Source organism: Camelina sativa, chromosome 11, assembly GCF_030686135.1.
Source record: "Camelina sativa cultivar CO46 ecotype springtype chromosome 11, ASM3068613v1".
Taxonomy (NCBI): domain Eukaryota; kingdom Viridiplantae; phylum Streptophyta; class Magnoliopsida; order Brassicales; family Brassicaceae; genus Camelina; species Camelina sativa.
The window spans coordinates 12,336,856-12,358,694 of record NC_141890.1 but is presented as its reverse complement, the minus strand read 5'-3'; the positions used below and the strand labels follow the sequence as shown (position 1 = coordinate 12,358,694).

General features: G+C 34.1%; 4 protein-coding genes across 8 annotated transcripts; 3 read left to right on the top strand and 1 right to left on the bottom strand.

Annotated features, from left to right (window-relative positions):
- Window positions 1-590: 590 nt before the first annotated feature.
- LOC104723174 (heat stress transcription factor A-4a) lies at window positions 591-2,952 on the bottom strand. 5 transcript variants are annotated; one of them, XM_010441496.3, is made up of 3 exons: window positions 2,478-2,952; window positions 1,821-2,092; window positions 591-1,732 (listed from the first exon to the last, which is right to left on the bottom strand). In XM_010441496.3, exons 2-3 carry the CDS (start codon window positions 2,040-2,042, stop codon window positions 770-772), a joined length of 1,185 nt encoding a protein of 394 aa, XP_010439798.1. In that variant the 5' UTR covers window positions 2,043-2,092; window positions 2,478-2,952; the 3' UTR covers window positions 591-769. The 5 variants fall into 5 exon arrangements, with proteins under 5 accessions (XP_010439798.1, XP_010439803.1, XP_010439801.1 ...); XM_010441501.3 differs by having other exon boundaries at window positions 2,618-2,952; XM_010441499.3 differs by having other exon boundaries at window positions 2,624-2,929.
- Window positions 2,953-5,413: 2,461 nt separating this feature from the next.
- On the top strand, window positions 5,414-8,456 carry LOC104723173 (BES1/BZR1 homolog protein 3). Its single transcript, XM_010441494.3, is given in 3 exon segments — window positions 5,414-5,813; window positions 7,533-8,096; window positions 8,098-8,456. Coding segments are annotated over 3 exon segments (822 nt in total). The 5' UTR covers window positions 5,414-5,597; the 3' UTR covers window positions 8,140-8,456.
- Window positions 8,457-9,215: 759 nt separating this feature from the next.
- LOC104723172 (uncharacterized) lies at window positions 9,216-14,056 on the top strand. Its single transcript, XM_010441492.2, has 13 exons — window positions 9,216-9,525; window positions 9,613-9,692; window positions 11,891-11,977; window positions 12,079-12,202; window positions 12,311-12,372; window positions 12,466-12,516; window positions 12,593-12,654; window positions 12,752-12,848; window positions 12,933-13,007; window positions 13,102-13,200; window positions 13,283-13,423; window positions 13,715-13,807; window positions 13,913-14,056. The coding sequence occupies exons 1-13, from the start codon at window positions 9,216-9,218 to the stop codon at window positions 14,054-14,056; spliced, it is 1,425 nt and encodes a 474-aa protein (XP_010439794.2).
- Window positions 14,057-14,468: 412 nt separating this feature from the next.
- On the top strand, window positions 14,469-18,007 carry LOC104723171 (uncharacterized). Its single transcript, XM_010441491.3, has 16 exons — window positions 14,469-14,689; window positions 14,915-15,034; window positions 15,127-15,326; window positions 15,456-15,535; window positions 15,622-15,720; window positions 15,805-15,925; window positions 16,025-16,086; window positions 16,170-16,280; window positions 16,385-16,446; window positions 16,543-16,639; window positions 16,717-16,791; window positions 16,884-16,982; window positions 17,067-17,216; window positions 17,310-17,402; window positions 17,493-17,570; window positions 17,670-18,007. Exons 2-16 carry the CDS (start codon window positions 14,916-14,918, stop codon window positions 17,727-17,729), a joined length of 1,506 nt encoding a protein of 501 aa, XP_010439793.2. The 5' UTR covers window positions 14,469-14,689; window position 14,915; the 3' UTR covers window positions 17,730-18,007.
- Window positions 18,008-21,839: the final 3,832 nt, after the last annotated feature.

The window sequence follows — 21,839 nt, the reverse complement described above, 5'->3', positions numbered from 1 at the left end:
GAATTTTAGATTTCAATTACAGATAAGTATAATAGATTTTGTGAATAAAAATTACATAAAAACATTTAATAATTATTTTATACCGCAGTAGCGGGTTGTTACCTAATAGTTTTGAAAGATACTTGCTTCATGAGTACAAAAAGCTCCTTACAACAATATGATCCTTCTTCTTTCGACTTGATAATATATGTAAGTTACTTGTATATGTAACTATGTAAGTATATTTGTAAGCTGTTATCTTCTATCTTTTTTTTTGGGTTGGATTTAAGATGATCGACCCTGAGAAATGGGAATTCGCAAATGAGAATTTTATCCGAGATCAACCTCATCTTTTTTTTTTTTTGTCACTAACGATCAACCTCATCTTATGGAGAACATTATTCGAGAGAGTATTAAAGAGGAGAAGGCGAAGCAAGTAAAGGATCTAGAGGTTTGACTTCAGCCTATAGGACTTTCGCAAATTATGATTTCGTTCGAAGTCAATCGCATCTAGTGAACAACATCCATAAGTTCTAGCTTATTATCATTACCATTGAAGTTCAAGTTTATCAGTATTGTCTTTGTTAGTACAACAGTTGCTTTACCATCTCTTTCTGCTTTTTGTTTGAATCCATTAATAAGTTTTTCGGTTAAGCTCCTAGTCCGAACATACATGTGATCATAAACAGCCGAACCAGATCCAAATACTATAAACTGAAGACAACAAAACTGCCAAAACCTATTTTACAAGAAACTAAAACAGACTAAAAGAGTTTAATCTTTGACTTTATCAACTTCTCTCTGAAGAAGTCAGATGTCCAAGCTGTTCTGTAATTGTATTTACATTCCTTGAATTCCACCACGATTTCTCACTACGATCTTCAGCTTTATCTCGTTGCTCAGTTGAGCCAGGATTCTCTGAGAAGAACTGCTGCCAGAAAACATCATTCGCTCCTGCTACTGAAGGAGGAGGAGCAGCTGCAGCAGCAACAGTGTTGTTCTGTTCTTTCGTAACATCGGGCTCAGAGTTCATGTCGATGATCCTTGGTGAAGGAGGAGATTTGGGACGTTTATCGATACTTAACTGTATGCAAGAAAGAGGAGGGCTTTCTGGACAAGTAGACGAGTCATCCACATCAAGTGTCATCATGCTTCTTGTTTGTAACATACTCTCACAAGAATCCGATACAAGATTCTCCCAAATCGCTATTGATGACCCTAACTGTTCCACCTGCTGCTCTGTTGTGTGTGAAGACGGGCTTGTAGAACCTTCCTCTCTCACAACAACACATGTTTGGTTCTCTTCCATCATCGGTTCATCAGGCAAGAACCCGATCCTAGGGAACCTTCTTTTCCTCTCGTTTGGTTCGGGAACACACGGTGAGAGGTTCAAAGCAAGCCCTGGTTTTTCAAGTACTTGAGAAACAAACGAAACCATTGTTTTCTGACGCTTCTCCATGTGTTGTAACCGTTCTTTTAGTTCTTTCACTTGCATCTCAAACCCTTCACGTTCCTCATCTTGCTTTTGTAACTCTTCAAGCAACCCTTCTTTCTCTTTCGTCAATCTCTCGATCTGATTCTTCATCCTCACTCGTTCTGAATCCGTCAAGAGGTTTTGCTGAGCTTGAAGATTCGGTAAAGAGTGGCTATGAACAGGTTTGCGTCTACGAATGTTCTTCATAAGATGAGGTTGACCTCTCACAAAATCATCATTTGCAAATTCCCACTGCTCAGGATCAGCTTTTCTAAAACCCTACAATACAAAAACCCAAACTGAACTAAACAAACCAAAGAAGATGACTGATTCAAAATCAAACACACAAAAGACCAACAACACTTACATATGTGTTAAGCTGACGGATAAAACTTGAGAAGTTATTGTGTTTAAAGAATCTCGGAAGAAGATCTCTAGAAAACTCCGGAGGATTCCAAACGATGAAACTCTTGTTGCTTTGACTCCACGAGACGATCGAATCCGATGAAGAATCATCAACCATCTCATATGTTTTTGTAAGAAAAGGTGGTAGTGAGCTTGATGAACCTCCATGATTATTCTCATCCATCTCTAAAACACTTTCAAAATCTTTTAAAACTTTCAACTCCTTGATTCAATCTACTGCCACAAAAAGCTATACAAATCACACTCAAAAAAAGCAGAGCAAGAGAGAGTCTTTTATATCAACTATAAGCTTCAAGAACCAAAAGATAAAACCTTTTCAAGTCAATAACTTTAGTACACATAAACTAGAGTTAAAGGACTCACTAGTTTCGATCAAAACTGGATAAGATTCAAAACCCAAAACCCAAAATTCCCTTAAAAGAAAAGAAAGTTTTGAACTTGAAACAAAAACCCCAAAACCTCACCACTGTTTCTCAAAATGAAACTAAAAGCTTCTAAGAAGCCCTTAAAACCATAAACCCCTTTAAAATTCAACGAATCTAGAAACCCTTTTAACATTAAAATCTCACTTAATCAGATAAGTAAAAAAAGGAACAACCTTTTATATTGCTTCTGGAACCCTCTCTGCTTCTCGAACACAAAGAAAGAAAGAAAGAAAGAAAAGCTTCTCGACTTGTGTGGGTATTTAAGTAAATCAGACAGAGAATAATATCAAACAGAAACGATTTGTCTTCTTACGTGTACCTCTCTCCTTGCCATTATTGCTGCTGAAATATCAAAGTTTTATCTGTGGAGAGAAGACCGTAGAAAAGTAAACGAGTCGATTGACCCGGTGGGGAAGCAGCTGCTGCAGATTTACGAAGAAGATTCGTCAAACCTTTCCGTCGTTTTTTATTTGATCGATTAATAATTACGCGTAATTGGGAAACAAAAACAGGAGAAAGAATTGCTGAGAGTATAAATTTCTGGGGATTTGTGAGTTTTTAAGTCAGGAAATTTTTTTAAGCTTTTTATTAGATGAAGCCGTGTTCGAATCAGAACAGAACAGCTGTTTCATTGTTTTTGCTAAGATTGGGTTTGGTCGAATTTTTTTTTTACTATTTTATTATTATTATTTTTTTTCTTTATATCAAAATCACCCCATGAGATGATGATAGAGCTGTTTTTGGCATATAACTTTTTTTTTAAGTATATAAAATATGAAATAGTCAATGAATATAACAGAAAAACAAAAAAAATCATTTAGAGATCTTGTTTGTTTGTGGTAATGTAGAAGCATTTATGACCGTGAGAAAAAAAATTATAGTTGTTATTATCTTTTGGAATTTATAAATAAAATTTAATAAAAAGTCTTGTTTTTTTGGAGGGCACGAAACGAAATCGAAAGGTCCACTTTGAATATTCTATTGTGAATTTGTGATGGCATTTCGTAGAGATATCATGCATGCCTTCTTTTTGTTTAATTAAACGTCTGAAAATTCTTTATTGTTAATTTTGATGAACATATAATAATTATCATGAAACATACTGTATTAGTTTCATGGTAAAACAAATAGGAGGATATGTAAATAGTTTTTATGTGGCCGTACGTTGTCGATATACCAATTTTGGCTTAGTAATCTGCAGTTGTACTGTTGTACACTTATAGTACTAGAACTCATCTGTAGACTAAACATGCTCGTGAAAGACATACATGTTCAAAGCTCTCTAGCTTGCAACGACATACGTAATTTATTCAGATTTCGCATTATGTAAACAAGAAACTGAATATTAAGTCTGTATTCATTATGTAAGTTTAACGCTTGTGTATAAGAAAAAGTCGGATTGAACTTGAATTTCAAGTATCACCTGAAAGAGGATTTTAAATTCATGTCAAACGTTAGATTACACCTGTGGCAGTGTTCATGTAAATGAATATTGTGATGTTATCAATCCGGTTCGACGAGCAAAATATTAATATTTCTCCAAATAATGTATACGTATGTGCTTAGTTCACTGTCCCCAGTCAACGGTATATTCCAAAATTCTGATAAGAAAAAATAAATTTATTTTTTTTCCAGTTAAATAAGACAATAACTATTTTTTATTAAAAAAATTCAATTGTCTAATTAAACTATAATAGTAAAACAAAAAAAAAATGAAAAGAAAAACTCAGTTTTAAATTCAGGAGTAAATTGCTTCTAGAAATCGTAGATAACCAGCATGCAATCGGAATTACATGTAAAAGGAAATTAAAATATGTAACATATGTAATGTGGTTTACTATTGGTTTTGTTATCCAGTAGTATAATTGATATACAATATATACATGGAACTAAATGAAATTGTTTGATAATGATGAAATATATTGTTTCAACTTTGGGGGCCGAGTATTGTTGGTCGAACGAAGTGTCTCCTTCATACTCGAGTCATATATACACAAATTTGACATATTAATTACGTAATGTGTGTTGGTTAGTATACTATATAGTATAAATAATAAGTCTAATTTAAAACCAAATATATATAGAGAGAGACATAAAGGCAAGTAGTACTACAAAATATTAAGTGTCGGATGATAAAAGGCATGTGTGTAGTAGACAAGACACACAAAACTGTTGTTCATTATAAGAAACTGGGAATCAAAGATGCAAATATATAGATTAGAGGTTACACGAACATCATAGGAATGTGTTCGATAATAGTAGGGGTATGAATATTTATTGGTTGGGATGGTATGAATGTTGTAGTATAAAAATGTCGAAGAGTAGCTTATTTATTCTAATTGATTTAATACTTTATAGACTAATCAAAAAAAGAAGAAATTAATGGAAAAGAAAGAGCAAACGAGTCACGAGCAATGACAAGTTGATGGGAAGCAGATCGAGAGCATCACGTGACCCACCCGATTTAACGGTTATGATTAGATATTACATAAAAACGATTTGTGGTCTCTCTAACAAAGTTGAAAGGTGACATGTCACATTCCTCAAAGAAGATGCCGCAATCTCTGCCACGTATATTGGAGTCCACAATAATTTTCATTAACTAGTAATGTAATTAGTTTAGCTAAATCTAGATTAGTAAGTAACATAATACTCCTATGTTTTTTTTCTTCTTTAATTTATAGTTCCTGGCTCTTAGATGTGGATAGTTGGAAAATGCTGTCAATAAATAAAGAATAAAGTTGAATTTTTTTATTAATAATAATAGAAGCTAGATTTACTAATGTCCAAAAATAGACATTTATAAAAGATAACTCATAAAAGCAGCTTGATATTCTTGACTTTTTAAAAAAAAACTAAACTCTAATTCTTCATAACAATGTACACCAAACGACGTCGTTGGTGGTGAAAATACACATATTCATCTTTTTCCTGCTTTATTAATAAAAAAAAAAAAAAAAAAAAAAGCCTGAGCACGTGTTAACACATACGATGCATCCTTGTAAATTACAATATACTTTAAGGGTAATTTCGTCTTTTTAGATATCTACCTTTACCTTTTTTTTTTTTCCTTCAGCCCTGCCTAAGGGCTTCTTCATTTATTACTCGTCACCAGACCAGAAAAACAAACAAAAAAACTTAAAACCAGAGAAATCGTTAAAAAAAACAAAACATAAAGCGCGAGTTTTTTTTTTTTGTTTTGTCTTTTCTACGACGAGCTATAAAGATTAGAAGAAGTAGAAACGACGCTGTTCTTTGTTTTTCTCCAATATTCCGGCGGTGATCCTTAAAAAATGACGTCGGGGACACGAACGCCGACATGGAAAGAGAGAGAGAACAACAAGCGGCGAGAGAGGAGAAGACGAGCGATTGCGGCTAAGATCTTCGCAGGGCTTAGGATTCATGGAAACTTCAAGCTACCTAAACACTGCGACAACAACGAAGTCCTTAAAGCGTTATGCAATGAAGCTGGCTGGACTGTTGAAGACGACGGAACTACTTACCGCAAGGTAAACAACCCAAACCCCTAAACAAACCAAAAGCTCTAATTTTTTTAATCGATTTTTGTAGATTTTTTTTTAAAAAGGTTTTGCTTGTTAAGAGTTGCGAATAGATCTGAGCGTTAGTTTTTTTTTTGGGGGGGAGAAAAATAAAAAAATGGACGGTTGTGATTTAATATTTGACCGGGTTTAGTAAAAAGTCATTGCAAACGTCAGGTCGAAACCGTTCCGGTGAACTGAAACAAAAGCATGAATATGTTTTTAAGATTCGCTGATGCTTTGCTGCTTGCTTCGACACTCTCTGTTTCACTTTCAGATGGAGAATTTACTTACTTAATGTCTAATTTACCCTTAACTAATCACACGGTCTAACAGAATTTTTCAGGGTGCTTTTCGTCTATCTAGGTATTTCTTTTTGTGTTTTTCTTTGGTCTCAATTTACAAAACCTTTTGCTTTATGTGAATTTTTTTTTTTAACTTTAGGACACGTCTGTTTCACGAAACTGCTGTTTGGTAATGGGTTGGATTCCTTGTAGTACAACGATCGAGGGTGACTTTTTATTTTTCTTCTTGCCCACATGGATTTTTTCCTTTTCAGACTGACGCTTTCTCTGAAATTCCAATTTTGCTTCTTTTTTTTCTTTTCTTGAATCATACAAATTTTCCCGTTAAAAAACTTTTTCTTTATTTGCTCACATTCACACTTACACTAATAAAGTACAATCCATTTTGTTACATTGACATCAAAATAAGACCCAATACCAATAGTATGTAGTACATATACATTTATTAGGAGCATATGTAATACTAGAAAATAGACTAAAATAAAGATTTTTGAATTCTGGACTCGTGTGATCAAATAGTTTCCATGAGTGTTTATTATTGTTGTTGGTTTAAATACTTTAATTTATTTATGCTAATTCTTGTTTTAACCAGTCAATGGTGAGACTGGGGAAATGATTTCCCTTTTGCCAACATCTAATGATGATGTTTTGATTTTGCTTGTGTGGGGATAAAATAAATTGTAATTCTTTCATTGTTTGACCATTAAATGCCAAAGAAAATCAATGTTTTTTTTTTACCTTTTTTTTTTTTGTTACCTAGTTGCATTTGGATTTTCAATTATCAATTATTATGTCATCTTATTCGTTGCTCACCAGCCTTTTTGCATTTCGTAAAATGGCAAAAGAATAAAAGAAACAATTTTAAACTCTCTTTTATTGACAAAAAGAAAAACTCTCTGTTACTTAGAGAGATTCTCGATCCATTAGTAAAGAACTAAAGATTGTTCTAAGACCACTTATATAGCACCAAAGAAAATCATTGTTCTTTACGCTTTTTCCTGCTTAGGTGCATTTTGATTTTCAATCATAGTGTTATCTTGTTCATGCTCACCAGCTCTTACATTTTGTGACAACGATAAAAAATCATTCTATGCTCTCTTTTATGTAAATAATCCATTAGCAAAGATTGTTCTTTTGACCATTATAAACCAAACAAAATCATTGTGCTCTACGTTTTTTTTCTTGGTGCATTTAGATTTACAATTATCAATCATAATGTCTTTTTGTTTGTTGGCTTGTTGCTCACCAGCTTTTGCATTATGTAAAAAGAAAGACACATTAATTTAACTCTCCTCTATGTAATTAGTCCACTAGCAGAAGAGGATTGTTTTGGTTAATATATGTTTTGTGCTATTTCTTACATTTTGCATAAACTCTTGTGTAGGGATGCAAACCAATGGATCGAATGGAACTCATGAATGGTTCTACTTCAGCGAGTCCATGTTCATCGTATCAACATAGCCCTCGTGCTTCTTACAATCCAAGCCCTTCATCTTCATCATTCCCGAGTCCTACTAACCCATTCGGTGATGCTAACTCGCTAATCCCCTGGCTCAAGAACCTCTCTTCAAACTCACCTTCCAAGCTCCCATTCTTCCATGGAAACTCCATAAGCGCTCCTGTGACTCCGCCATTGGCTCGAAGCCCTACTCGTGATCAAGTAACCATCCCTGACTCTGGATGGCTCTCTGGAATGCAAACTCCACAGAGCGGACCCTCTTCTCCTACGTTCAGCTTAGTTTCAAGAAACCCGTTTTTCGACAAAGAGGCCTTTAAAATGGGAGATTGTAATTCACCAATGTGGACTCCTGGACAAAGTGGAAACTGCTCTCCAGCTATTCCTGCTGGTGTTGATCAGAACTCTGATGTGCCAATGGCTGATGGAATGGCGGCTGAGTTTGCGTTTGGTTGTAACGCAACCACTGTGATAGGAATGGTGAAGCCTTGGGAAGGTGAAAGGATACATGGAGAATGTGTTTCAGATGATTTAGAACTTACACTTGGAAACTCAAGAACCAGATGATGATTTCAGAGAACAATCAAATGTCGTTTACTATCATCAATCAAACTCTCTTATCATAGTAGTTCTTTTCTCATCTTTTTAATTGGTCTGTTTTTTTTTTAAGTGTGATGTTGAAAGGTGATTGAGAGAAAAGAAGAAAAAGAAAAAAAAGGACATTTTGAGCTCTGTTTATACTTTTTTTTTTTTTTTTTGGTTGGCTCTTTTGACTAAAGTTGTAGTTAGAATCTATTTTATCACTGGAAGCTTTTTTTGTTTAATTATAAGTGGAAATTCGATTTGAGATTAGTGATGTTATATTATAATCGGCTTCGTATAATACAATGAAGCCAAATTGGACTTTCCGTAACCATTGTGAACGTGAGAAAATATCAGTATCTATCGTTGAAAATTTTGCATATTTTAAGCTAAGTAACGTAAAACTAGATTACGTTGAAAGACTTTAGTCTTAAAGTCGTATGAAACCCAATAAAAAGTGGGAGTCAACTATTACAATGACGACCACATGTGATTTATCTTTTCCATTAACGTATACGCTACACAGTTCGTACGCAATTGCACGAACAATATGAGTTGCTACTTCAACTAGATACATATGAGTCAATAAATTGCTTATTGGATCCAGTTTACATGTCCAAATGATCTTAATCCGCAAAATTTAGGCCCATATTTACTGAAACCTTTTTTTTGGAAACGAAATGATTTATTACCAAGTAATTAAAAAAGGGTTACCAAACCGAACCCCTACATAAGTGTTCCCTGTTTCTCTGTCTTCCTTCTCGGCGGTCGGTAGATTGTATTTCCAGCGTTAAGTGTAGTTTCGTTTGTAACGTAAGTTCTCTTCTTCTCCTTTTCAATCAAAGAGAATTAAATAATTTGGTCATCTTCTTCGTCGGTCGCGGTGATTTTAGGGTTTTCCGTTGTGGTAACGTTTCATTTAGGATATGGCTTATTGTACTGTTACATAGGCTCTTCTCTATTAGGGTTTCGGTGAGAGGCTGATAAAAAGGGTTTATGTTGATTTAGATTTTGTTTTATTTTGGCAGAATGATAACTGCATTGTCATGGGTACCAAAAGGGGCAGCAAAAGCCTTGCCCGATCATGCTAAACTTCCTTCTAAGGAGGAAATCGAAAAGCTCAAAGAGAGTTGTGAATTTTACAGTGAAGATGAAGAAGAGGACGAAGAGACCGATGATGAAGAAGAGAATAGTGAAGTTGCTCATGCAAAAGCCGTAGCGGAAGAGTTTGGAAAAGCTTTCAAAACCAAGAATGCTAATTCTTCAATGGAGGTTGATGGTGAGGTAGCTGATGGTTTGAAAGAACTCGACATGGATAATTACGATGAAGAGGATGATGGTAAGCTAGGCTTATATCTCTTTTCGAATCTCTGTTTCCGTTTTCATTGTGTAATGTTATATTCTCATTTTTGTGTTTTGAATTCAGGAATTGAAATTTTTAGCTCCGGACGTGGGGGTCTTTATTACGCAAGTAATAAGATGGATCCATACCTCAAGAACAATGATGTATATATATCACTACGAAAACAAGGTCATAACTGACGGCACTTCTGACGGACAATTATCTGTTGGTAATTACCGACGGTATACTGACCGATTTCTGACACCATAAAAGTTTGTCAGTTTTCCGTCAGAAATTTATCGATAAACATTATCCGTCAGTAATTTGTCAACATTTCCGACGGATTACCGATCAGATATTACCGTCGGAATTTCATCGGTAAATCAACATTTCCGACGGATTACCGACCAGATACTACCGTCAGTATTTTCCGTCGGAATTTTGTCGGTAAATATATCCATTGTTGGTGTCATTTATATATTATTCAATTACCGACAGATTTCCGACGGGTATTAATTTACAGACGTCGAAAATGCGTCTGTAAACTTATTATAGCCGTTTAAATAAATATCCGTCGGTAAATATATCCGTTAATATAGCCGTTGAAAATTTCAAAAATTACTGACGGATTACTGACAGAGTACGGACGGATACAAAATTTACTTTCTCTATAAAAACGAACCACTCCTTCTCATACTCTCACTCATTTTTTTAGAAAAAAAAATGTCTTCTTCTTCTTATTTTCGATCTTGGATGGACGGACCGATGCTCGATCCAGAATCAAATTTATTGAATGATGAGTATGCTCATGGTGTAGGCGAGTTTATGGAGTTGGCATGTCAACAACCGATCGTTCTTCAAACCCGTAAGTTGAAATGTCCATGTTCGATTTGCCGAAATTCTCACAATATTAGGATTGATTTAGTATGGGGTCCTCTTTATTCGAATGGTTTTATGCCGGGTTACAAAATTTGGTTTCTCCATGGTGAAAGACCAGAGTATATTAGTTCTAGCGAACCATATATTGTTGATAGCGTAGAGGAACCTATAACATATGTAGATTATGGTGTGAGTACTGTTGAGATGGTGAATGATGCATATAGGGAAAATATGCAATCGATGGGTCAAAATGTTGATAGGTTAGAGGAACCTAATGCAGAGGCATGCAAGTTTTTTTTCTATGTTGGACGCAGCTAAGCAGCCGTTATATGAAGGTTGTAGGGAAGGTCATTCGACTTTATCATCTGCAAGCAGATTGATGACCATAAAGACGGACTACAATTTGGTTGAGGAATGTGTGGATGCGATAACAGATTTTGTGAAAGACATTTTGCGTGAAGATAATCATTTTCCAGGTACATATTACGAGATTCAGAAATTGGTCGCTGGTCTTGGTTTGCCGTATCAAATGATAGATGTATGCGAAGATAATTGCATGATCTATTGGAGAGAAGACGAAGATAGGACACAGTGTCGATTTTGTCAAAAACCAAGATATCAGGAAACAGGCGGTAGGGTTCCAGTTCCATATAAGCGGATGTGGTATTTACCAAATCACAGAAAGGCTGAAGCGATTATATCAATCTGAGCGTACGGCTGGTCCAATGAGATGGCACGCAGTACATAGATCAAACGAAGAGATTACGCATCCTTCAGATGCAGAAGCATGGAGGCATTTCCAATCTGTGTATCCAGATTTTGCGTATGAGCCAAGAAATGTGTACCTAGGATTATCTACAGATGGTTTCAACCCATTTGGAAAGCATGGAAGACAATATTCGTTGTGGCCAGTAATCGTAGCACCTAATAACTTACCGCCATCTTTGTGCATGCGTTGAGAGTTTCTTTTCCTTTCGATTTTGGTTACCGTTCCAGATCATCCGACGGATATTTCTCGAAATTCCGTCGTTAAATCGTCGATTTTTCTGTCGGTTCGACGGATATTTTCCGATATTGTTCTGTCGGTAATTTTGTCGGAAATATATTTCTGACGGATGTCTGACAGCAAATTACCGACGGAATTACCGACAAACACGTCTCCGACGGCTGTCCGACAGGCTGTTACTGATAGTTTACCATTACTATTATTGTCGGTAATCTGTCGGTAAATGCTTGTCAGAATTCCGTCGGTAATTACTGTCGGATTTCTGACAGATTTATTTTTCCGACAATCTAGAATCGACAAACGCCATCTGTCAAATAATTTGTCGGTAATAGATGTTTCCGACGGCTTACTGACAGTTATGCTCGTCAGTTTTAAACTGTTTTCTTGTAGTATATCACTTTATATGTTTTTGATATTTTTTTCCATGGAAACTTGCCGTATATGTTTTGTATATATAATATAAATTTTTTTTTCCAGGATGGTGGTGATGACTCGGATGATGATTCAACAATCTTACCAACCGATTCACCAATTGTTTGTGCTAGGACCAACAATAATCTTGATGTTTGTCAATCCTTCTCGATCGATATCAATATAATTATTAATTAATTGTGAAAATATAGTAGTGATCTCACATGGAATTTGTAAAATGAATATGTGACCAGATTTATCTATGCGAGGAGACATCTATTGGCCCTCCAAACGTATATAGTCATCATGAAATAATGATACCAAAAATGCCATTGTGTACTGCTTGGCTTGATTGTCCACTTAAAGGAGTAGAAAAAGGTTAGTGATATGTAACAAAAACGTTTTATCAATCATCTCAATGGGACTCTTCATTCATGCAATGGATGAAATTTTCATATTTTTCTAAAATTCGTTTCTTGTTGGCAGGGAATTTTCTAGCTGTTGGTTCGTATAAAACGTCCAAGATAGAGATATGGGATCTTGACATTGTATGTAGAAAGTAAAATATGTTTTTTGCGTATAGTATATATTGTTTCTCTTAGAATCTATTGTAATTAAAATACTTGTATGTAATGCTTCAGAGGGAGGAGGTACTCCCTTGTGTACAACTTGGAGGAAAAAAGGAGAAAGGGGTGAGTAGTACTTCATTTCGTTTGATGGCAACAACAAAATGTATCCGTTAATTTGATTTCTCGTCTTTTGTCTTAGAAATACAAAGAAGGCAGCCATACTAGATCAGTTCTTGGTCTTGCTTGGAATAAGGAGTTTAGGTATGCCCAATACGATTTTGATTATATTTCTTTAGATTTGCTTGTTTCTAGACGTGTCTGATTATTTATCTTTTGAAACTTTATTGGAAAAAATTAGGAATATGCTTGCTAGCGCCAGTGCCGACAAACAAGTTAAAGTTTGGGATGTTGCTACTAGAACATGCCAGATTACTATGGCGCATCATACATATAAGGTATAAAAAGGTTTGATAGAACGATTAATTTCTTAATTCAGTGGCATTATTATGGCTTATATATTGGTTGTGCGGTTCACACAGGTTCAAGCGGTTGCTTGGAACCATTATGCTCCGGAAGTACTTCTTAGTGGGTCGTTTGATCGCACTGTTGTATTGGTAAGTGTTTTATATCAGTACCTATAAAAAAAATAAAGTGATCATTGATTAATCAATACCGGTTTGTACATATTTATTTATATATATGCTGCAGAAAGATGTAAGAAAGCCTTCACACTCGGGTTTCAAATGGTCAGTCAATTCAAAAGTTGAAAGCTTAGCCTGGGATCCACATAGCGAACACTCCTTTGTGGTGCGTTACACTTTAAAGTTTAAACTACTATCTGATTTTCAGCGGTTTTGAGGCATTTTTCATTTATTTCCCTTCTTTACAGGTAAGTCTCAAAAATGGAACTGTGAATGGCTTTGATGTTCGTCAAGCCTCAAGTTCAACTTCTGATTTAAATCCAAGTTTCATTCTCCAACATGGAACTAGAGCAGTCACTTCCGTCTCATACAACATTTCTGCACCTAATGTAAGTCTCTCTGTCAAGTGATTCGATTTGAAAATCCGAATAACTCTAGTTCTATGGAGCAAAGCGAATATTAAAAAAAAGTCACTATATGTTAGGACGAGTAATACAAATCACAAAACTAAAATTTTGAAAACATAACATCTATTATACTATGAATATGTTACATACTATACTCAGTTAGCATAGATTTGGACTTATGTGCCCCTACGTCCAGTAGTACTCTAGCTCTTTGTGTCATTGTTCTTTGTGATGTTTGTTTAGTTGGTCTCACCATTGAGTTGTAATTAACAGCTTTTGGCAACTGGATCTACGGATAAATCGGTAAAGCTATGGGATCTTTCCAACAATGAGCCTTCATGCATTGCTACACACACACCCAATGTTGTAAGAACCAATAATCAACCATTTTTACAAAAAACATTGGTTCCCTTATATTAACATGGTTTGTTTTATATGTTTGTATGACTCAAAACTTTTGATATCACCCAGGGAGGCTTATTTTACATTGCTTTCTCTCCGGACAATCCTTTCGTACTCGCTATGGGTGGCGTAAAGGGGAAGTTAAAAGTTTGGGATACACTTTCGGACGCTAATGTCTCCAACAGATACGGAACCAGACCTGTCCGACCGTGAACGTCCAGCTAAGCTATGATTGGTCGTCTCACATTCGGACACACTTAAACCAAAATTTTGTAGTAGTTTCTTTTTTTTTCTTCTTGTGATGGCTAATTTGGCTATTATAACTTCTGCCTAAATGTTTGTTTAATCATAACAAAAGCCCATATATATATATATATTTCATCAGAAGAAGCTCAGTATATTTATAAGTTATTTACTTATTTAACAAGCATATGTATGTGGTAAGCAAGGGGTCTTCAGTTAGGATTATTTTGATTTGTGAAAATTTATTTCTCTAAAATTCTTCTAGTTCATAGAGTAAAAATAAAATAAACAAAATTATGAACAAGTTACTTAATTTGCATCTTTAACAGTTTCAGGGCTTTCTATGTATATTTTGAAGTTTAACGTCTTTAGTAAAACAATTAAATAGTTTTGGGGCTTTAAAGTATATTTCCTTTAATTTGTTTCTTCTTCTTCTTCTTCTTCGCCGCTTAGCGCCGCTATATCTCACTCTCAGGGAAAAAAAAATCCTCAGAGAAGCAAAACAAGTCTTCAATTGTTAAACCCTAAACCTACAAAATAAAAACCTTTTTTGTTTGGTGCTCTCATCTTGGTTCTACGCCGCGTTAGGTCCCGTTTCTAAACGTAAGTTCTCTTTGATTCCTCTTAAGAGTTTAAGAAAGGTTAATCAAAAACTGTAACTCAGTTATGAAATCGTTGTGCTGTGTTGATCAAATGACGAAAAAAACCCTAATTTCGAGCTGCCCTGTACCCAAGAACGTACCTTTTTGAGAGATTTCACCGATTTGATGATTCATCTCTCTGTGCTCAATTCGAAATAAGTGTTCTTTGGTTTTGCGTATTTTGCAGAATGATAACTGCAGTGTCATGGATACCAAAAGGGAATCTAAAAGCTGTTCCTGATGTAGCTGAGCCTCCTTCAAAGGAAGAACTCAAAGAGCTTATTGAGAGTGGAGCTTTTGCTAGAAGGTGAGATTTTACTTAATAATATTGTTCCTGTTTCTCTAATATTAGGAAATGAGGAGATTGTGATAATAATATTTTGGTTATATGATGTATAGCGTGGACGGTAGTAACGAGGATGATGAAGAGATTGAAGAGGATGGAGAAGAGATTAGTGAAGTTGATCATGCCAAGGCTGTAGCTGAAGCTTTTGGTAAAACTTCTAACAGCAAGATTGCTTCTTCATCGATGGAGGTTGATGAGGTAGCTGAAGGATTGAAAGAACTTGACATGGATAATTATGATGAAGAGGATGATGGTACGTTTTTAGCTCATTCAGTTTTTCTTTTGGTGTTTGTTCTGCAATTGTGTCATTTTGAATAGAACAGCAAATTTGGTGTCTTCCATATGTAAAGTAACCTTTTTTTTTGGTTGGTGTTGGACTCAGGAATTGAACTTTTCAGTTCTGGAATTGGGGATCTTTATTATCCAAGTAATGAGATGGATCCATATCTGAAGGATGTTGAAGTAAGCCATTTAACTGTTTCTATCTACATTGAAACTTATAGTGGTTAAATTCCTTTTGTATGCAACCTAAATGTTTGGTCTATTAGGATGAGGATGATGAAGAGGATATTGATGACACGACAATCAAGCCAACCGATTCAGTCATTATCTGCGCTAGGAATGAAGATGAAGTCAGCCATCTAGAGGTATGGTCAATCCTTCTTGCTCTGTAGGTTATATATGTTAAAAACATTGGTGCTCATATGAAAGCTATGTATACATACAACCAGGTTTATGTATACGAGGAATCATCTGGCTCACCAAACATGTATGTTCATCATCACATAATTATACCGGAGTTTCCATTATGTACTGCATGGATTGATTGTCCTCTTAAAGGCGGGGAGAAAGGTTGGTGTACGCTTTGAAATTCATATGAGTCTGGTTTTTTCCTTCTTACTATGGATGAAATATCATTCTTACTTTTTTTTTTTGCCTTGGTACTGGCAGGGAATTTTGTAGCTATTGGTTCAAAAGAATCACCGACAATCGAGATATGGGACCTTGACGTTGTATGTAAATATAACTGACTTTTTATTTATGTTTGCCTATATCGATTATGAGTCTTATTGATAAGGTTATTATAATGCTTCAGAGAGACGAGGTGCTACCTTGTATACAATTAGGAGGAAAAGAGGAGATGTTAGTGACTAAGAAAAAGAAGAATAAGAAAGATAAGAGTAAGAAAGAGAAGAGTAAGAAACAGGTGTGTGCATCAAACTTGTCTGTCTCTAGTTCTTCTAAATTGTTTTTTATGGCAAGTACTTGTGTATTTATATTGATGTATGTGGTCTGTCTTTTTCTTTATAGAAATACAAAGAAGGTAGCCATACTGATTCAGTACTTGGTCTTGCTTGGAATAAGGAGTTTAGGTATGTCCAAGTTTACTAGTGCGCATAATTTTGTAAGTTTAATCTGGTTTGCTCTTTAGGCGTGTCTGATTTTCGTTTGATTTGTTTGGATAAAAGGAACATACTTGCTAGTGCTAGTGCCGACAAAAAAGTTAAGGTCTGGGATGTGGCTACTGGAGTATGTAAGATTACGATGGAGCATCACACAAAGGAGGTAAGAAGGAAATTCGTAAAACGAGAAATTTCTTAATTCGATGGCATTCTCAGGGTTTATTGTTTGTATGATTACAGGTTCAAGCTGTTGCTTGGAACCATTATGCTCCGGAAGTGCTTCTCAGTGGGTCGTTTGATCAAACTGTTGTCTTGGTAACTGTTTTATTCCATGGTTTTATTTTTGTGTGTTCCGGTCTATTCCCTTAACAGTGATCATTAATATCTGTATGTACATTATGTTGCAGAAAGACGGAAGACAGCCTTCACACTCGGGTTTCAAATGGTCTGTCATGTCTGATGTCGAAAGCTTAGCCTGGGATCCTCATAGTGAACACTCCTTTGTGGTACATGACACTTTCCTTTTTCTTCTGATAGACAAATCAGTGGTTTCAAGACATTTTTAAATAGATCGTTTGTTGTTTCTTTAGGCAAGTCTTGAAGATGGAACCGTGAAAGGTTTTGATATACGTACCGCGCAGTCAGGTTCAGATTCTGATTTAAAACCAAGTTTCACTATCCAAGCACATGACCAAGACAAAGGAGTCTCCTCCATCTCATACAACGTTTCTGCACCCAATGTAAATTTCTCCCTATCTTCTATGTCCTTATGGCATTTCGTTTTCTTTCTTTTGAATAATCAGTTCTCACCATTTATGAGCTGGAATTAACAGCTTTTGGCTACGGGGTCTATGGATAAAACGGTAAAGCTTTGGGATCTTTCAAACAATCAACCTTCGTGCATTGCTTTACACAAACCAAAAGCTGTAAGAACCAAATCAACATTAATCTTTTGCCTCCTTTCCCATTAGTATCTCTACTGCTTTATCCCTAACCATTCTGATTTTTGTAATCAGGGAGCTGTGTTTTCCATTTCCTTTGCGGTGGACAACCCTTTCTTGCTTGCTATTGGTGGCTCAAAGGGAGAGCTACATGTGAGTGGGAAATCAGATGCAAGAAGATTAATCAATCATGTAGTTATAAAACATATCATCTTTTCATAAATTTTCAATTAATCTTGTTTACGTTTTCAGGTTTGGGATACACTATTGGACGCTGATGTCTCTCGCAAATATGGAAGCAAGCGGTCTTGAAAAGACCCGCAGGGATCACTTGTTTCTTTGAAGCCCGTGATGGTCGTTGGATTCGACCACTGATACCAAATTTTGCAGTTTCTTTTCTTCTTTTTCTTTAGGTTTGTTTTTAGCTCCTATGATTATGGTAATCGTGTGAGGGTGTGAGTGTGACTTTATAAGCCTTTTTTCAACTCATCAAGAATCTCTTGAGTTATATACGTTCACATATATGTATCTCTTGAGTTGTGCTTTAAACAGAAGAATTCTAATTTGTCAAATTATATTCAACTTTTAAATCTGCAAAGTGATTCGAACTCTCTATATGAAGGGGAAAAGATTCGAACTCTCTATAAGAAAGTCGAGTGATATGGTGTAACGCAATTAATTTAGAAAAAAACATAAGAACAATAGATGCTTCATGCCTTCAAACTCAACGACATCGTTTTGCAAAAAAACAAAAACTCAGAAAAAAAAAAATATTAAACGGGCTACCCATTTATGTTTTATCATACCCGTCACGCTCGTGGGTTTAAACGGGCTTACCCGTTTAAAACCCGTTTATTTTATAGTGTTAATAAACGGGTCACGGGCCTAAATTTTTATAACCGTACCCGTTTAGGCCCGCGGGCTCTGAGCCCATTTTAACATCACTAGGCACACATAAACTTGATTGTTGAAGAGCTCGACGTATAAATTAGGGAACCGTGATTAGTTGACGGTTATACTAACGACTTTTGCGACAGTAGGTAACTAATTTCAACTCAGAAAAAGAACACAACAATGTCTAGTAATTAAAGTCTTTTTCTGCCACACAAAAGTTATGAAATCTTAACAACTAATTCTTCTATCTTTATGACGTAAAGCGTCACTCAAAAGCCTAAGATATCGTTACAAAATCCCGATTTGGTATTGTAAGAACTTTTTAAATATATTGTATCATTTAAAGTCAAGTCACTTTTTTGTTAATCAAATATAGTACTAATATAGTAAATGCAATAAACAATCAATACTTTTAAAACCCTCAAGGAAGAAAATGATCTACGCAAGCATGCAAATATATGTAAACTCTGTAGCATGTAATAATAATTTGATTTCATACTTCTTTGATGAATTACTAATCAAATAACAAACCATTTTAAACACACTGATTTCCAAAAGTGTCCATTATTTTCTAATATCATTTGTAAAAGTCACGTGTGAATGGGATCTATGTCGAATGTAAATGTAAATAGTGGGAGGTTAGAGAATCTGCATGCGCATTAAGAAAAAATGTAACCACCCAAGTCACTTCTTGAAAGTACAAATTATAGTTATTGTCCATCATTACATTCGTAATTCTAACAAAAAAAAGTCTTTTAACTATTGTTAATTCGATGGGCGTATTAGTCAAAGTCTCTGTTTAAAAGAAACTTGCGCATCTTGTCAATAACAATATTATTAATTATCCACTCGACCAATAACGTTAATTTGTATGAGCAGATCGTGATATGGTTAATATTACTGTATTGAGTGACATAATTATTATGAATTCAACACGAACATTGTGCATTATATTCATTAGTTGCATCTTTTTCGAACTTTCTTCGCTTATGATTGCGTTGATCTGACGACATTTCTCGCATCAGCTTTACGAATTTATTTCTAGAAATAATGCCAATCAATCTATATTATTTTCTTAATCAAAAATTTAACTTATTATATCATATCACTAAAATAATTAGTCTCGGGTTTTTGTCGAAAGAAGGGATTTACAGTTGTATTAATTCACAGTGTAATGCCCCAAAGTATTTTTAGTATAAAACGTATTTGATTGTTTGACAATGATATTTTATTTGTTTTAGCTTTTTAGTCCCAATAAGTTTTAAAATAATGATATTTAAAATGTTTATTTTTGGTTACTAAAACATGTGATTGAGTTTTTAATCAAACTAATAACATCAAAATGATTTCCCGTGATCCTTGGCTCATGGCCATTGATATTTGATATGTTACAAGTTTGAGTTCTGGAGCTAAGACATCTTCCCTTCTGATGGGATCATGGGAACACAATACGATACAACATTCAATGTATATCCGAAGTGTTTTCATTTGGGAAAAAAAAAAGGTTCCTCGAATCAGTTATAATTCTACATACCATCTGAAAATATTTTAGGTTTTTCTATCATATTACAAATGATCAGCTTTGTTTTCACGATTAGTATGTAAATCTAACTCATGGTAAAACGATTACTCGGACAAATGTACAACTGGCAGTTTTATGTGCACCACAAATTTTAATCATAGATGGGTATAGTGTTTTTACCTACAAAATATTCATAATGAAAATTTTTTCTTTAGTCTTCACAAATCACAAAATGGTACCACGGCGAATGGTTTAACATATATTTACAGTAGAGATTTAGCTATGGTTCATAAACCAGATAGGTAGATGCTGCTATGTTAGGATGGATAATACCGTAATAAAAACGAGCAAAATATATGGAAACTAAAAAAACCTTAGGAAAAAATTTTAACAGTTTGATATGGATCGGATACTAACAAAACTTGTAAAACCTGAGATAGTTACGCTGGCCTGACAATGACATCTAGATTCAAGAGTAATTTCTTGTACACTTTAAAAAGTCTATAAATAAAGTGCGTCCATATTTTCGGTTGGTTGTTGAAGACTTGAAGAACCCTTCATCAATTCCATCAAGTGACACTTTTCAGTTTCTAATCATAAATGATACTAATAATTTACTACTAATGTTTGCATGATAGTACAGTAAAACCTCTATAAATTAATACTCTATAAATTAATAAACACTATAAATTAATAAATTTTGTTGGTCCCAAGTCAGGCCAGTGTAAAAATTAACAATATTCGATAAGATAATAAGATAATAATTTTTTCGAAATCTTCTTATAAAATATGGTTCCAATAATATCATAAATTAATAATTATATAAATTTATATATATATATATACTGATATAATAGTGTATGTTTCTCCTAAAGCTCAATTCTATAGAACAATTGTAATGTTGTATTTTCAACCTATAATAATATCTCTAAAATATTTTATAACATGTCATACAAATAATTAAATTTAAAGTTTTAATTTTTAGATATACATCATTTACAATTTGATAATTTGACATATTATTAAAATAGGAGAATTGATATTATTATTCATAGATTTGAATTTATGTGTCTCATGTGTATAAGTCAATTTGTCTATAATATTTGTAATTTATTGTAAATAGTACTTTCTAAATATTACAAGTTCAATTCCTAAACCATAAAATTTATAACATCCGAAAGTTTAATCTTATTTTGCTATAGTTGTTCCAATTCATAATTTTTTAAAAAATAAACAATTAAAAATATATCTATAAATTAATAATTATTAGTTTACACTATAAAATAATAATTATTAATTTATACATAAATTAATATCATTATAAATTAATAAAATGTCTTAGTCCCAACATTATTAATTTATAGAGGTTTTACTATACTGTCATCTTTATATATGATACAAACAAATTTGGGTGTCTCTCAAACGAATACGAAAACTAACTACAATGGTATGATACCATTGGTATCTATCATACTTCAAACTCGATTTACTGGGGTGTTCATAAATTTATAACGTTATGTTACCGGAAAACATGGATAACTGCCACATTAATGATATGACGACGATCACATAACCCACATGACGTGAAAAGAAAAGAAAAATACTCTACTTTAACGGATAAGATGAGATTTATCCAGAGTGTAGTATGGGAAATGCATACAAACCATTTAGGGAATACTTTCTTAAGTAGGATACTATTATGATTGCAATTATTTTAGGAAGTATATATCTCAAAATTAATCGAATAAAAATGGGATCTATGTTTTATTTTATATAGAAATTTCAAAAAATAATTATATTTTGTCCCAAAATTCTGTTATAAAACTAAAACGGAGATAATTTTTTTTTCTTTTTGACAAAAAAAAGAGAGAGAGAGAGATATGTTAAAGTTATTATCTTATTTTTTTTTTTAAAAAAGCAATGGTCAAATATATCATGTGAAATAGTTTCAAAAATACATCATCGATTTTTTTTAAAAATATATTAAAATGGTCAAATTAAAAATC